Raw genomic sequence first — 17,096 nt, 5'->3', positions numbered from 1 at the left:
ACTACATATACACATTGGATGATGGTCGTGATCGAATACGACCAACGAGAAGTCACCTTATGGGTTTATCTCCGAAAGTTCGAATTAATTCACCTACTCGAAAATTGGTCTCATTCACAGCTAATGGAGACTCTGGAAGTCGCTAGAATCAAATCAATCAATACCACCGGAACAACCACTGTCCAGAAAAATCATTACCAATTACCACACACATCACACCATCCATCTCCGGAAGAAAGTTGAATATCGACAACTTCAGTGAAGAACCGATGTTCAATCAATTCAGCGAGATCAGACTTCAAAAACCACGAACAGCAACGTCAACAGAAAGTACTAGATACAACAGTGTGTCCGCCGTGCTACCCTATCGCGAAAATCATAGACGGAAAAAACTTTCAGGGAAAGTTTTTGAAAAATAAAATTTCGCTCTTCTGGACCAACGTCACCGAAAACGCTGACCGATGAGTTGTCCTGGCAGGTGTATGATATTCGTTGCAACATGACGACATCTTCCCTTCTTTCTATCCTCTCAATTCCATCCTTCTACCCACGGATGATACACACCCACATCCCACGTATACCCAGTGATCTCTTCAAGGAACAGGTCAAACGGACGAAATTCTTTCGGAGAGGAGATGGGAGTCACACCCCCACTGGACGAAGAAAAGAAATGCTTACCCTCGCGACGAGAGCGGATGAGTATAGGTCTACAGCGGTTGATGTTATTCAGAAGAGCGATTCGTTTTCAAATGAGTCCGATGTCGTCATTCTGCTCCTGATGATGTGAGTCATTGAATTTACACCCCTGGATCCTGGATAAATTCTTTTGCTAGAGCTAGGCGGGTATTTCGGGCGAAGTCCTCCAGAGCACGGCAATCGCAACCTCGAGATCGTATCCGAGATCAAAATTTAAGATCGCAAAGGAGCACGGAGCTCGACTATCTCGGAGCATTTCTGACGGAACGGCACGTGGCATCGCGGGAGACAAGCACTTACTACCTTCCAGCAGGCCAATGTATGCGACCGACGTTTGAAAATAGATTCGAGGCATCTCCTGCTTCCGCTCGAGGTTTCCTCTGATGACTCCCAGTACGAAAACATACGTGCTCTTGCTGCAGTTACGAGGGCTCTTTGTGGACTTTCACGCCTGCAACTGGATCCGCTGATCATGCACATATGTTCAATGTTCATCCACACACATAGGCACATGAAAATATGTAGCATTTTTCCCACGCAGCTTAGGAGCACTTGTGAGCGCGGATCCCGAGGGAGATCGCGAAACGTTGGAAGACCTGGAAAAGCCCTCGAGGCCGATCACCAGAAATCATAACTGACTGAGTCTAGGAGCGTGCAGCGTGAGCGACCGATACCTTGTTGGTCAATGTAGAATCAAGGGCCGATCGGCCAACACAGGTACGAGGCACATAGATTGACGAGCCATCCGGAGGCGACCAGAAATTCGTGGGGTGTTTCTGATCACCAGAGACCGATCAATGGGCTTGGAATAATCGCTCTTGGATCGCGCTCGCGCTCGAATCCTTCCTAGGCTCAAGCGCTAAAATCGGCCCTCGCCCTGCGCTCCACGAGGAGGCTTCGGAAGAGAGCGGATACGGCCGGCTCCCATGCCCGATCATACATTCGCTCGATTTCGAATGCCAGCCCCGAAAACAAAGAATATCTACGGCCAGTTCCTGGCCCAATCCTGCGGAGAGAACGGAACAGAAGGAAAACACCTATATCATACGGTCGCGTCGCGGGAGAGTCGCTCGCCGCGACCGTCGACAAAGTATATGCTTACGAATTATAGTACTTATAGGCCCGGCGGATCAAAGCGCTGGCGCTTGCCACTGTCAGGCAGGGAAACGAAATTTCGAGCCGAAGAGCTCTCGGGATGCCTATCATCCGGCCTTGCTTACATCCGAATCGCCCTCTCCTTATCGAATTCCTAACCTGAGGCAATGTGAACTGATTGAGCTTGGCTTAAGCTTTGGTATAATCCAGTTTGATGCTTCTACTAATTTTCATTCGTCGATCTTTATTCGAATAGGCCCGACCTGATTGGAAGCTCATTGCGACAGACGAATCCGTGTATGATTTTGGCTTCGGCCAGATGGAGTGACCGGTGACTTGCATGGCTATCGAAGGGGTCTTCGACATGGCATTTGAGCTTGCGTTCAGTGATCGAAATCCTTACGGAGGACCTCTGGCTGTACAAATGAGGAGCTGCCTCTGCAGCCCTGTATGATTTTAGCACTTCTTTATGACACTTTCAGTCTTTGCATACTCTATCTTAATGATCGGTCACTCAGTCGAGTGAGAGCGACTCAAACAAAGTAAACGAAAACGGGTAGACAGACTGGCAGTGAAGGATAAATGTCGCTACAGCGCAGCCTTCACAGGAGCCATATGTAGGAGGATTTCCCCATTCGCGGCACCGGAGGCGTCTTGAGGTATCGAAATTAATGCCGTTGCTCCGACTTGATGGCACCTTCGCTACGAGCGCTTCTCTCAAGTTCCGCGACGGATCCTTGAGTTCCGGCTCGTACTCGCGACGTCAGCCCCCTTTCCCCGAAGGAGAGCAGTGATGGCTCACGAGAATGTCAATACACAAAAATGTGCGATCATCAACCACGGGAATCATCTCGATCATCTGAGAATCCAGAACTGCTCCCTATTTGACACGAGCACAGTCGAGGGCTAAGAACTCTAGAGGTGAGTCATCTCCATTGCTGGATTGTCGTGCCCGACGTCCCTCAATGCCAGAGGTTGGGGAGTCTGCCCGTTGTCCTGGTCGTCCCGGGATCCTCGTTCGACATCAGGCTTTGCATCCAGTGAAGCCTCGGCGCGCTGGAGCGAGAAAGAAAATTCGAGTCGACGGGGCCGCTGGATAACTGCTGTCTCAGAAACGCGTCTCCTTCGGCCACTGTTGTTGATACTAACCGTTTTGAACTGTTCATCCCTTAGGTCGATGCCAGAAACATGATCTCGAGCCACACTGAGTACCACGAAGAAGAGCTAAACGGACGATCATAATGTGAGCACGGCGGACAAGAGAATGAGGGGGGCATGAATCGAAGGGAAGGCGAACACAAAAAAAGAGCAAAGATAATGTGTCATTGACGACCCGACGACGTACTCCGACAGAAAGAATGCAGGCGATCCATCCAGTGGAATATTCGTAGCCTTCGAGATCGAGCAGCACGCCACCGATTATCGGACCGAGGAATCCACTGCGGGGAGGAAATCGGCAATCGAGAAATGAGTGCGTAATCGATTTCGCGGTTTCCAAACGACCGCTCGTTAGGATTCATTCTCGTTCATATCGATTGCGAATGACGTCGAAGCGAGAACATACCCGAGCGAAAAAGCCGATGAGAAGATGCCCGCGAGTAAGGCGTAGGTGCTGAAGTCGTCCTCGAATCCTTTACGTTGCCTGTGATTTAGGAAAATACTCTTATAATATCTACATCATAGAGCATACATACAGAAAGCATACAGAGATACGTGCTTCACACCGGCAGACGATCAGTGATAAGTCATCGACGCTTCGACATGTTCTCGTGGAAAAGGCTCTACTCACGTTAAGAATGCCAGGGAATGCATGAAGCTGCACACGTACATGGCTCCGTCACCGAAACCCATCAGTCCTTGAGAGAGTAAAATGATCCACAGTTGTCTGATGAGAGAGAAATAGTATGAGCTATCTAATAAGTTCGTCTGTGTTTCTTAGGCACAATGTACGCTCATGAACCGATAGACTGAAGGAGTTAGGAGGTCCCTTCTGCTGGGGACAAGACCTTGAATCGTACATTTTGAAGTTGAGCCAGGGCACGGGACCGCAAATCAGTAGCGCTACCAACGCCACCGAGCCACCGAGGAGCACAAAGTATCTCGAATCGGCCTGGTAATGGAGATCAAAATACCCTGGGGTTAGCTAAAGGAACATCGATAAAGCCATCGGAGTCTATACGGGACGAAAGACCCACCACTCTTCTGCAGAAGGCGCCCCACGAAATGCTTGATATGGCGTATATTCCACCAGGAATGATGAAGCAGGCCCCCTTCGCAGACTCTGACAAGCCGAACTGCTTCAAGTGGATGGACAACGTAGCTTCGTTGAAGCCGATTATTATGAAGCACACGACCACCATGAAGTAATCGAGTATTATCTGCGGGAAACAGCTACTAGATACCGTTGTGGACAATTGATTGCTATTTGTATATGCTAATAGCAATTAAGCAAGCGTCCCCGACCAGCGCGAGGTCTCGAAAAGCAGATGCGTTCCGTCGAGTAGGCAGAGCAGAAATGTTTAATGTTCATGAAATGATTCCACCCAATGGATGCCTGTGACCATCGTGTCGACGACATCCAGATTCCCACCTGGGTCACGTAGAGATCTTTGAGACCCTTCCCGGGTGCTTCGTCTTGCGACTCTAGATTGGGATCGTTCCAGAGTTAATTACGGAGGCAAATTGAGCGTGGGACGATTCGGCGATTTGGGAGTTGGAGCCCCTATCTGAGGATGGAACTTACTCAATTGTGGCAGAAAAACGAATGTGAATGCTGCGAAAACTATCGTCGCAATGCCGAACGTCAGGAAGGGAACCGTGTATCCACCTAACTGCAAAATATCATCGCTATCAGAAAGTAGTCGAAAGACCGATCCTGGAACTCTTGGGAATCATCGGAACCAGACTCAGATCGGGGCCTCGCTCGCAGGAGGCAAGCTCTGGGCTAGATGCTGCAGGGAACCCAACTTACGTCGTACAGAGCTCCACCGAGAGTCGGACCGACCATGATGCCAACTCCGAATATTGTCTCGATCAAGGGCTGAGGAGAAGATTATGATCCCTTTAAGGTACACCGGGAGAATTGGAACAGATCGAACCGTGAGACGGGCACCAGCCAACAGATGGGCTCAGAATGCGCTCGGTATCAGTATGGAAGATATGGCAGCGTTCGATTTTTTTTTTTGCGGAAATCGTGCTTAGATATTGCTCCGCTCAAAGGAACTTCCCTCATACATGTAATCGCGAGAGAGAAGCAAAGCCTAGGCGGATGATCGACGACCTTCTTCAGTACAGAAATTTCGATCATTTAATTGCAGAGCGACCGATTCCTGAGTCAACAAGCTGCGCGAAGATTCGCTCATACGTGTATGCCTCCTACCGCTCATACTTACCACGAAAAAGTGAACGCGCTCAGAGAACTCGGACGAGGCGATTGCGTAGTAGCAAGTGATGGATGCCGAGAAGCCGATTGCTTCGAAGAACCGGATGAGCACCCCGAGAGCGAAGAAGAGTTTCGAGTCGTTCACATGCTTGAGAGTCCTGCGGTAGGGATCCACTTATCGCGACAGAGCTCAGGTTCGAGAACGAGCGACAGCCCTCAAGCTGGCGAGTGAAGACATCGAGATCGACAGGATACATATTCGGTTCATACAAGTCAGTCTGGGTTTCGAACTCGCTCTCAGAGTTCACTCGCGAGATGATATCACAGTGACGATTTAGTGACAGCTCGATAGCAGACCTTACCATATTTGGCGAGGTTCCTCCCGCCCCCAACCTGGAAAAAAACGGGTTCGTGCGAGGACCCCACAACCGAAATCGTCGCCATGAAGAGCCAAAAACTCGACGGCGCCGCGCACTATCCCCCGTGTATTTAGGGGGCGAACATTGCATCTGCACTCACAGCGACTGCAAATCGGCCGAACGTTCGGGAATATCGCTTCCCCATCGCCGCCGCCGCTGCTGCTCAATGAAAGCTGCACAAGCGAATCCGCGAGACCGATGGAACGGATTTCCCCCTGCAGACTCGTTCTTCGTACTCCCTCTGAATAGGAAAAACTGAGGCATCTAAGGAACTGAGCCCTGAATCCTATCCCTCGTTCTTGAGCTCGGATGTAGAAACGGCGGCAGTTATTCCTGGGGGAGAGGCGCACTATCCAAACAGCGACGAGAGATAGCCCCATGAGTCATTCTTATACATATTTCATCTCGATCCGCGGCTGCAGTGCTGCCCGCAAACGATTCGGTATTGAATTACGAGACCTCACACCACCCTGTCAAGGAAGATTCGATGCCGACGGGATGAATCGCCCGCCATATCCGAAGTGATCAGGCGGACGTGCTTGCTGCCTGCCTGACGGAAGCCATAGCGCGGGATCAATAGATAATTAGTCTGTGCACGTATCTTGCGATTGGAAGCCGAACTCGTTCTTACCCCATCAAGCAGAGAAAGAAACCGTCTACGAGCATGCCACAGATCAGCATAGTCTTCGGCTTGATGCGCGTCGAGAGCTGCGAAAATGCATGACTCCAATTCAATAATCATCATTATATGGATGCGGAAACATCGAAAGTGCTCCACCATGGTGGCACATTCGGCGTCTCAAGTCACTCACCAGCTTGCCGCAAATCGGGCTGAAAACGAATCCAACCAAGGGATACGTTCCGAAAACGATGCCAAACTGAGTTGCCGAGTTGCCTTTGCTCTTTGCCTGAGAAAAACGAACTCGATGAGGGATTCCTGGGGCACTCATACTCATTCGCTTGCTATCGCTCCCAAGGGAAGTTTCCGGGATTCCGGGGAAGCTCCGAGTTTCCGGGATATCGCGGCAAGCACTCACTTCATCGGGGAAAAAGGGTGCCATCAATGCGTAGCATGAGCTCTCGAGCATGGTGCCGATGATCAAAACAGAAAGAATGATCTTCCTGCGAGTCGTCCACACGATTCCCAAAGCTCCTGGTTTTTTGAGATCTTGGGTCATGTCCATCTTGTTGAGCTCCGCCATTGTTCCCGATATTCAGGCTGAAATCAAACTTACGTCAAGCCGATCAATGTGCGACGGCTCCGAATTCCCGAGTTCCCGACACGACGGTCGGAACTTGGTGTACTTATGCTCATCGTCTGCCTCCAAAGCGGTTTCCCATCATAAAATGCGGGTGAAGCCAACGTTAGTCGCCGCTGGGTGAAAGCCCTTCAGTGGTCGGAGTTTTCTTCTGTGGGACAAATCAATTCTCAGCCAAGACTGATGAATCGGAAGCTCCATTCAATGTGAAGTGTAGCTTTGAGTTTGTTCACGGGGCCGAACGCCAGGTCCCTCTACATTACAGTAACGAACAGGCTCGTCTCGGTGGCACTTCCTTGTCTGATAAATGAAGTCGGAAACACTGAAGCAACGACTTCGCAAATTTCCGACGCCGATTCTTGGCGGAATCAAAGTGCTCCAGAATTGAGTCAAGAAGTTCCGACTCGCAAGCGAGGTCTGTAACAATCTTCCCCTGTGTTTCATGAATCCTTTCCGGCCTCGGGGTGGATTTCACGAATCGGCTGTTTCGCTCCCTCCGGACTTAAGACACGCGACTTTGCTCAGAATCAACTTCTGTGACTTCCGTTGCGGCGACTGCTTCACGCTTCTGTGTGTCTGCCTCCGCTCGTTCGAGATGGGTCGACAAGCGCTATCTATATCATTCGGCGGCACCTTTCACTGATTTCTCGAAAACGTCAAGACTTAAGACGGGCGGAGTTCCGACAGAAAATTATCTCTCATGAAAACCTGCTTCAGAACGAATCGTTCCAGATCAGTGCGCTAACCGATCCGAAAAGTGAACGGGTGCAAAACTACGTTGGGTCGCAAGTTCCTATGAGCTTGTGGGTATAACTGTCGCACGAGGTCCTCGCTCGAATTCGGATAGTCTCACTTTGGGACACACATCAACGAATCACTGATAAAACTAAGAGATTCTCGCACATCGGATGGACCAGGTGTTTGCCGTTGCCACTGGGTCCTCTTGTTGTCTCTCCCGCAGAAATTTCCGCTCTATCTGCACGAAACGATGTGAATTGTAGACATCATAAAACTTCACGTCGCGTCGGATCATTCCTACCGCTTTTGTGATACTTGCAGTGGAGTGGAGACGCCGTTTTTCGCTGAATGGAGAGCGTGCATTGAGCTCTTTACAGTGCTTTCCAGCGTCATCGGACATAGTTATACATATATATTTCGACTATTTGTGCACGCCTGCCCGAAAGTCCCGCCGATTGACCACTCAATTGAATCCGTGCGATTCCTGTCGAGGTTTTTCGGTTATTCGCTCCACATTTGATCGAAAAACATCAAACACTTATCGGATCCGGGGAACGGAAGGCCTCATTGCGGAATGAGGGCTTTTCCTGAACGAGGAGGCGGTCCGTGAATCGCGTAAAAAAACGTAATGGAAATGATAGCGAACCAACAAAGCGGTTCCATTTCGCCATCTTCCATCTCTGATTCGTGACGCGTCTTTCTGCGAGTTCTCCTGAGCACCGTGTCATCGAAAAGCGCGAAATCTTTCCCCAGTAGACAGATTCTGTGCTTCGAAGGTCCGTATTTCCCCGATGCGTTCGATTCGAGCGTATCGTAGACGCGGTATCGTTCGCGAACTCCTCTCGCTCAATCAAGCGGAAATGCCTACGAAGAGCGGGCCTTACAATGTTCACTGGAGTTAGGATTGGATGGCTCGCGTGAGTCTCTACGCTCGGAGAGTCCCTATCCTGACGCAAATCGAGATGGAGCTCCTTCTGGGATGTTCGTGGGCGAAAACAAATCCGAAGGGCGTGTCCCGTGTAAGTTCCTCTATTCTTCACGAATGATACGAGTCCTAGTCAGCTCGAAGAGCTGAAGGAGCCGTCCGTGGAAACTAGAGTGAGGCGCTTGCAGATGTCAACGGAATGAATTACAGAGGGGATCGATCCGGAGGGTATCTTCCGCATCGTTAGGGGTTTCCGCGCGTGGCTCCCCTCCCTCAGGATCACAGTACAAGACAATGCAGCAATCGAAAGGGGTGATTATCGATGCTTAGTCTCGCAGTCAAGTGTTCAGGACCTTGAGACGGCTCATCGCGGAGATGATCGGTGAGCGACCAGATCTCGTCGGTGGTCCATTCATCGTTCCAATTATCCGCTCTAGAATTTTCTATACGACTCTGATGTTATCATTGACTGGTCGACGACTCGATAGCGCCGATTAATGTCGTACCGACAGACGTATTCCTCGACTTCGTCTTATCATGAAGGTTTAGAAAGCGACTGCTTGCGATCACTGGATTCATTGATAAATCACTTTCTCGGTTTGCGTGACGCCGCAGTCAGTGGCTCGGGCTCTCTATAAATAGTCGACAAAAATCCTCGTTATAAATCGACGTTCTTCCGGTGAGAGCCGTCTGCACTGACCGTCCCGCTGGATTCAACGGGTGGAGCCACCAGATAAGTGTGATCGTGATATTTGTTCGCTCGGATCAAGGAGGACGCTGACCGGACTGCTTTGTGCGGACTTAGCGCTACGGGAAGCGAGCTGGACAGGGCAGTCAGCGACGAAAGACTCGCCCCGAAAATCAGAAGCCAATTATCGTACACACATGATGTACGGTCCGACCCCGATTCACGATAATATATCTCTAGAGAAGTCGCCTCGACTTAGAAAGCAGGACTCGATACACGAATGATTTTCTGCGCGATCCTACGGGGAATCATGAGTCGATTCACGTAGATTACCATTTTCGAATCGTCCTCTGGAACGGATTGAATTCGTAAATCGGGGCTCGACCGCTTGATATATGATAAGAGCTCTGAGTTTAACTCCGAGAAATTGAGGGCTGGTGGCATCGTGAGGATTCTAGTGGACATCACCCATGTTCCCGTTAACTAGGAGACATCAATGCGATCTCCGTTCGCTCGGGGTATTACTCGCAAACTCCGTGAGCACGCCTCCCGCTAGTAGATAAGCACGGCCGAATACCGTGGGAGATTGAAACAGATCATTGCTGCAGCATCCGGGACGATGCTCAATGATACACATACAGTGATTCAGAGAAGCCCTAAACGGTAGGATCTTTCGCCTAAATGATGAGGCGGCTCATTGAGATCAAAGCGTGGAGAGAGGCACCGAGCTCATTCCATTCATAGACTTGAGGTGGAATGTTCTGCTCTTGGACACCGTAGAGCGACGGGAGGCGGGAAGCAGGAAGGGAAAAGATAGACAGAACCATCAAGAAAATTCTGCCATCTCCGGTCCGCGTTCTGTACCTCGAGTATTCGACCGTGAGTACCCAGCGCCGACGACCATCAGAAAATTCTTTTCTCGGGTGCTTGCCGATGTCTTGCATAGTGTCCCCATAGCGGGATCGATTTGCGAAATATGGGTTCGAGTAGCATTCTCGAATTTCTTTGCGAACGATGGGCGATCTGGCTACCGAGCAATGCCGATCCGATGTTCTGGATGTTCTTCCATATCGGCTGCATAGGTAGAAACTTCTGAGGACCAAGTCTAGAAACATCTTCTACTCATAATCATGTTCGGAACTATCTCAATCATGTCCGAAAATTCTTCCGGCATCGAATCGGATCCGCATGCCAAATCCACTGTGGGAAATAGCTGAATCGGGGAAGTATCCGTGGGTTCTTCCTCTGAGCGGGCACACAGAGCTCTAAGCAGGATAGCAGACATTATCGGGAAACAAATCAAGATGAGTATGCTCCTAATCTCATTGGTGAAGCTCCTGAATTTCGGACGATTTGATTTCCGAATTTCGATGAAGATAGATCTGATTGCAAAATCCTTATTTCTGCGTTTCCCACACCTTACGGCGACACGACGGGGGAAACTCGCCAGAGGCGATTCCCTCGTCGATGCGCACCTCCGTCTTCGCTCTTTCGAATTGGATAGATATGACCTGTCCGAGATTTAGGAACTCTCCTGATTGGTTTTCGAGAAGGATATACGCGCCTCTGCGCTCCCATGCTTCGTCTATCTGTTCCCGGGTTTCATACGACAGAGCTCCGTTGAAAATGGTTTAGAGTCCAGACATTCCGAGCTAGCCCTCCGGGTCTTCGGCTCTCATGGCAGGGTTGGGAAGAATCCGAGCTCCTACAGGAGATGTGCATTACCCCCGATTTTGCATTCATACCGCAAAAGAATATATGTTTGGGCGAGCGGCCCTTTTTCGAATAAGATACGGATATCGGGTCCGCTAGATGAGCAAATCCGATGGATAGTGGGGAATCTTTTAACTACAGAAGGCCAGCGAAAATTAGGAGCCGGACTCTCGTGGCGAATTACGGAATATTACATGACGACATCTACGATGCAAGTCGGGACCACCATTCCAATGTTGGAAGATTTGCGCTTGCCAGAAAAATCTGAGGTCATGGACATTGGCCGCCGAGACGCTTCGAATGAACGAACGCCCTTCTAAAGTTGGAGAACAACTTCAGAAAAACCTCTCCTCGTCGAGCACATTATCTCGCTTCTCTAGTCCGCGCGAGCATTTACACGATCATGCCGTCGACCGAGACAAGACCAGCCGTCGATCTTGGTCCGCGTTCAGCTAGAATATTCCAGGGAAAATCCAAGACTCCGATTTCCTCTCTGCTCATTCTAATGTACATACATACCTTTCATAGGTATGTATCTGTGTATCTACATCGGCGAGATGTAGAAAAAAATCTCTCTCGTTCCTATACAGGGCTTCTATTTCATCACTGGGGTGACTTCGGGCTTTCCTTCTAGATATGAAAATGCCTCTCCCTCTCTTGAGGGGGATCTATTCCGCGATCAATCATTGACCTAGTGTAGAAGATATCCGAGCGCAGCTGTATGATACATTGATTGTCACCTTGTTGTTCTAGCTTCATTCACGCGACCCATTGTCTCCCATCATTGAATCACCCCTGCACTGACGTGAATTAACTGTCGTGAAGAAAGCATCGGGTCCTATTGAGTATCCTGGTTACTCAATACGTCGGAGAAAATACCTGGCATCGGATGTTGGACTCGCCGCGTTCGCTCTGTGCGGATTTGACTCTCCTAGTGAAAAATTATCTGTGTTGGTCTCACACCCGATAACGAAATACTATTTTAATTCGTCGAAGTAGTCGTAGACTCAATGGAAATCCGAGGCAATTTCTGTGGAACTTCTCAGATACGTTTCCATGACCAAAGAGGTTCCGTACCCGTTAAGGCGACGAATTTACGCAGAATTGGACAGAGATAAATAGTTGGTTCCGCACCGTCAGATTCACAACATAGTCTAGGGATTTCCCTTCGACCGGCGATGCCGTCAGAAACATTCGGCATCGAGATTCTAGCACCCTAGTACAACTTCCAGTCCCCATATCCGGTGTGGAAGAATCGTCGGAGAGGAAGTTCCTCAGAAACACGAATCTCTGCCGCTAATCGACCGCATGAAGTAGGAACACCCCCAGGGAACAAGGAATCTCGTAGACCTCGCGTTCCGTATCAATCTCCCGGGTCCGGCAGGCAAACAGAGTGTAAATGCATCCGCTGTAATCTGGGAGTCCGCGCCCCCACCTAATCGATTCTCACACCTTCGTTCTGAAATAGATCAGGACTCGAAATTTCGCTCGATGACTGCCAGAAGATATCGAATGGCATTCCTGAGCTGTTCCAGCCCCGAGAGCCAGCTCCACGAAACTTATTTTCAATATACCATCGCAACCATCGTCGGGGTTAGGTATGTGGTCTCTGATGACTGATGACACTGATAAGACATTACTGATAAGTGAGATGGGTGGGGGTTCAGACTTTCGACTGCTTGTCTGCTCGGATAAAAACGTCGACCATTCGCAGATGCATCTTCTCTTCGATTGGAGCTGCCCTCGAAGTTACTGCCTCTCCGAATGTGACGTCTAAGCTGCCTGGTTTCTGAGAAGAGGAGTCCCGGGTGCGGTAGACTTCGCGCTTGTTTACGCATCGCTGTTTTCCCACAAGGAAAGGGAACTCAAAGCTAGAATATCTGACCGCGAATGTGGATTATCCATGTGATTCGGGGCGGAGTTAGTCCTAAGAGGAATAAATTAGATTTTCCCAATCATTGCCAGACCTCGGGGCGCCCAGCGGAGGCAACGAAACCTCATGCTCGAGACCGATTTCAATGGACTTTAATCCTTGGGATAGACTCAGTGCGTAAACTACTCAGAAGTATAAGGAGTCTTACGTCGATGTTGCGTCCGGAGATCACGGGTCGATACCGGAGAGGAACACTCACACTTGAAACTAACTTTTCGTCCCACTGTAAGTCATTAGGTGAGATAAAGAGACACGGATCGGGGAAGATATCCGAGTCGCATCGCCAGCGGTATCGGTGCTATAAAACTGGGAAACTTTATGATGTCACAACAACGAGACGCATGTTTCTTGTGAAATGAAATTTGGATTCGTTTGTCGTTTTGGCACCGCAAGTCCATCGCGCGGCGAGAGTTGCTCCTCCCGCAAACAGTAAAACGAGGGGAAAGGAAAACCAGAAAGAAGAAATCCGGTGAGTGATACCACCGAAGAACAGGGCGTCTGAGCACAGCGCACGAGTGAGCTACACCGGCTCTTTGCGAGCGAAACTTCTGATCTTCGAGTACGGCGATATTACTGCACGACCGGGCGTGAATTATTGACCTGTGCTTATATGAATCGGGCAGACATACCCGCATACATACACCCTCATGAGCGAGACCCAATAATAGAGCGAGAGATGAATATACGGAGATCTATGAATCGGCTCGTGGAGAAGTCGAAGCTCCGATGAGACCCCCGCTTGAAAATGACGTCTCAACACTGTGAGTCCTTGACCCATCGCTGCTTTGCGTACGTACCGGCATTCATACCCCTTTATACTTATAAGCCACGGATCGTGCTGAGGCATGGAATCACTCGGAGAGAGTGCTCTTCCATGGGCGAATTCCGGCTGTCGGAATGGAGCGTCTTCTCGCTCTGAATTGATCGTTCTCCGGAGTCGGATCTTGAAAATCCAAGGGACACTCTATTCCGAGTTTTTTCGAGAAGCTGCAGTGCAGTCGAGCCATCCAGGCTTATCGTGGGGGAGGCCGACCGGATGAAGGAGTCGCCATTTAGCGGAGAACAATGTGATTCGTTTCTAGGATGGAATCTTATGAGTCTTCTCAAATGCGAGAAACTCGTGTCGTGGTGTCGACTTCCTTCTCCTCCCGGGAAAGCTCCTGCCACTCCTCTAACGATGATGGAATTCATTGACCGGAAGCATGGATCAAGTCTAGCCACGATCAAGGGAAATCTGATGTTCAGTCAGTGGATCGATAAAAGGCGATTACATTCGCATTGGGGGGAAAATGAAAATCGTATAGTCCATAGAAGGATATCCGTGGATAGGGGGGGGGCGGAGATTGAAGAGCGAGTAATCGAGGGCTCGGGGTAATATCATCCTCTCAGGCGAGCAGTTACCTTGCTCACTCGCACACCCATCTCCGGAATGGGGCACTGATGAGAGACAGACCCGCTATGAAGGGACTTTTCAATCCAATGAGACATTGGAAGTAGCTCCACGTCTCTTTCAAGGGTTCTTCGCCCCGGATCCTAGCGGGACATCTCTCACGAGCATCTTGCGTCTCAAGGTCTCCGTATTTTGTACACATACATCGTACTTCATCTGGGAGCATTGGAGGAAGATGCAGAGAATTCGAAAAGTATTTCTCCCGCCGAATAGTGAGGATGGAGGATCTATTTTCTAAATCATACATGGACTCAAAGAAGATTCATAATGACTACGATCTGAAGTCAGACTCGTTGCTCGGAGAGATGCTCTCATAGACGGCCAGTACTGTAATCAGAGTATTCAACGATCTTCTGTGGATAATTTAGCCTCGTCCACGCGACGAGCGCTCCTTGCTACAAGTCTCCCAGCGAGCTTGATGCCAATAATATCGATATCTTTGAGTGAGCTCAATTGTTTACCCCGACTCCGAAATCGATCCCAGAGACATTCCCACAGCACTCAAAGATAGTATACATTCGCTTCATCATCCTTCCCTGAGTAATCCTTCGGATTGCCTGACTCATCCCATCGACCTTAACGATCGCCTAGGTTTTTTCTGTGGCCATTACTAATTTGACCGATCCTCCCGAAGCAAAGCATATTTTGAGACATAAGATCTCGGAGCTCTATGGGAGTTTGCCTGATGTTTCCTTTCCAGGGTACCCTCGAGCAATATGAGCTTCATTCCGGGGAGCCGATACCCGGCATCCTCCATCACGATTGTTGTTCTGCTCCCAGAAAATTTCCGGCACTCTTCTATCCAGCCATGGTTTCGTCTTCGGACGTTTCGGAATTTCCAGGGAGGTACGCTGGTTAGTTCCTGATTCTGAATTCCCCGAGCCGTTCCTCCCGTGCATTCGAGGAAGCAGTAGACTGCAATGGATACCTCGTCCTCCGACTATGCTGTCATTGTGGTACCTGTCGTAGTTGAGAGGACGGATATCCGTCCCTTTGCTATCTGCTCTGTTTTTGCTTGCTGGGGAAAGAGTTTCCACATCTCCGAAGGCGTGGAGTGGAATCTGGATTCGCATCCACTCTAACCGAGTAGGGGGAAGATTCCACGACTGCAATACTTCTGTTGGTGACATCATTTGTTATACCCAGGGACGGTGATTTCGACGAATTGTTTTTGCTCGTTGTATGGTTCGCAAACAGAGTGTCATGGGCGGAGACGAATCATCATGATCCACAGCACATCCGGCGCGATTTTCCGCGGGAGCGATCGGTGACTTTCCCCGAACCTCAAGAGAAAGTTGTTTTTTGCCGCGGCTCCAGCGACCGGGACCGAGAGTCGGTCTTGAGGAACGCCGAGGGACAATAATTACCAGCAAACGTCGAAGAAAAAGTTCTCGATGCGCGAATTGAGAAAACGCGTCCCCGTTTTTTGTGTTGTTTTTCGATATAACCTTGAGCGTGAAGTAGCATCCCCGATTTCACCGTCAACCCGCCAGTTACATTATTCTCATGCGTCCGCTCAGACGCATCCTATGCAGGCATCTGTTGTCGTGCCGGCTTGATCGAGAGCGGGGAGTTCAGAGGACGTCATTTCATTCCATTCTGAGTTCTGAGGACGTCAGGTCATGGTTGATCACCACTATAAGAAAGCATTCGCGACGCTCAAACCAATAACAATTGAGAAGTCACTCTCTCTTCGAGCCGAAATCGTTCGGCAATAGCACATTCTAGGGCTTAGGGCAAGTCGTGTGAGAAGTGAACGACTCATTCCCGCTACCCGTGAACGACTTCGATGCTCTCGGTCGTGACTGGTGATCCAAGAAATGAAGGGGCTCACCGCTCCATCACGCGCAGGCTGACTCTGGAGGTTGAAGAATGCCGCGATATTAACAAAGGCCACGGCCCCAGATTCGAAGGGGCTCTGTGTTGCACCGAAGTTCACCGGATTCCCGTAGCATGCCTGGGAAACATGGATCAGAGCAACTTCGCTCGAGACCACTCATTCTCGAATTATCTCATTCCGCTGATCAGGGGTCGCGGAGATACACGCATCTCTTGTCACACCGTCTGTCGTCTGCAATCTTCATAATCTACGATTCGGATGATCCTTCCCTGAAAACTCTCGGTCTCTATCGGGTATCTGGCTTCAGATATTCCAGGAACGTGGTGATTCGATTACTATTGTCGTTCTCGTGTCGAAACTTGTAGAAGTTCCTCGAAGCTCCGGGGAGCTAAGAGAAGGGGATCACTATTGGAGACTCGTATGAGTGAGCTCTCGTATGAGCGAGGGGGTCTCCTCGTGCGGGCATTCCCCTCAGCCCGTAATCTAGAAGAGAGTTCCTTGGAAGGAGGTTCCGGAATTGTCTCTCGACTCCGATTTTTTTCACGACACAATGATTTTTTCCCAATGGGTTCCCCGGCATTCCAGAAAGGAGCGAGCCGGTTTCCCGCTCAGCGGGATCCATTTCCCGCTCGAGGAACTATTCACTCAAGGAGGTCTCGTCCCCATCGCTTTGAGGAAACTCTGATCGCCCCAAAGTACATATTATCATGTTCTACGACTGATGACACTCAAATTTCTCTGACGTATCGGACCTCGCTCCAAGACTGATGGGATCCATAAGTCATTCATGCAACGTTTGAGCTAACTCGCGATCCGAGAAGTCAGTTCCTAATGAGCCGATCAAAGTATGTACAACCCGTGTCACGAGAGGAGCCTCTCGGGAGATGAAGCTGAATTCAATCCCGACCTCAATCGCAGTGGCTCGGGGAGCTGAGGAGACTTCGGACAGATATTCCAG

The 17,096-nt window shown here is 49.8% G+C and overlaps 1 protein-coding gene across 1 annotated transcript; it reads right to left on the bottom strand.

The window, feature by feature from the left end:
- Positions 1–2,706: 2,706 nt before the first annotated feature.
- Positions 2,707–6,794, bottom strand: LOC100904814 (MFS-type transporter SLC18B1). Its single transcript, XM_029112071.1, has 14 exons — positions 6,630–6,794; positions 6,405–6,500; positions 6,224–6,300; positions 5,184–5,331; positions 4,763–4,831; positions 4,535–4,622; positions 4,382–4,434; positions 3,987–4,169; positions 3,810–3,901; positions 3,581–3,676; positions 3,356–3,433; positions 3,137–3,230; positions 2,941–3,015; positions 2,707–2,847 (listed from the first exon to the last, which is right to left on the bottom strand). Exons 1-14 carry the CDS (start codon positions 6,792–6,794, stop codon positions 2,707–2,709), a joined length of 1,455 nt encoding a protein of 484 aa, XP_028967904.1.
- Between the last annotated feature and the right edge of the window lie 10,302 nt (positions 6,795–17,096).

Source organism: Galendromus occidentalis, unplaced genomic scaffold, assembly GCF_000255335.2.
Source record: "Galendromus occidentalis unplaced genomic scaffold, Mocc_1.1 scf7180000077483, whole genome shotgun sequence".
In the NCBI taxonomy this organism is placed as follows: Eukaryota; Metazoa; Arthropoda; class Arachnida; order Mesostigmata; family Phytoseiidae; genus Galendromus; species Galendromus occidentalis.
The sequence above is the reverse complement of the archived record's forward strand: the minus strand, read 5'-3'. Positions and strand labels throughout refer to the sequence as shown.

Bases quoted from the DNA above. Each gene is read 5' to 3' on its own strand.
- LOC100904814 (XM_029112071.1), bottom strand. From the start codon at position 6,794: ATGGCGGAGCTCAACAAGATGGACATGACCCAAGATCTCAAAAAACCA. The intron at 3,677-3,809 runs GTACGATTCAAG...CTCTCTCATCAG, and splicing joins CCCTGGCTCAACTTCAAAAT to ACAACTGTGGATCATTTTAC. The intron at 2,848-2,940 runs GTTAGTATCAAC...TTCTCGCTCCAG, and splicing joins GGGATGAACAGTTCAAAACG to CGCGCCGAGGCTTCACTGGA.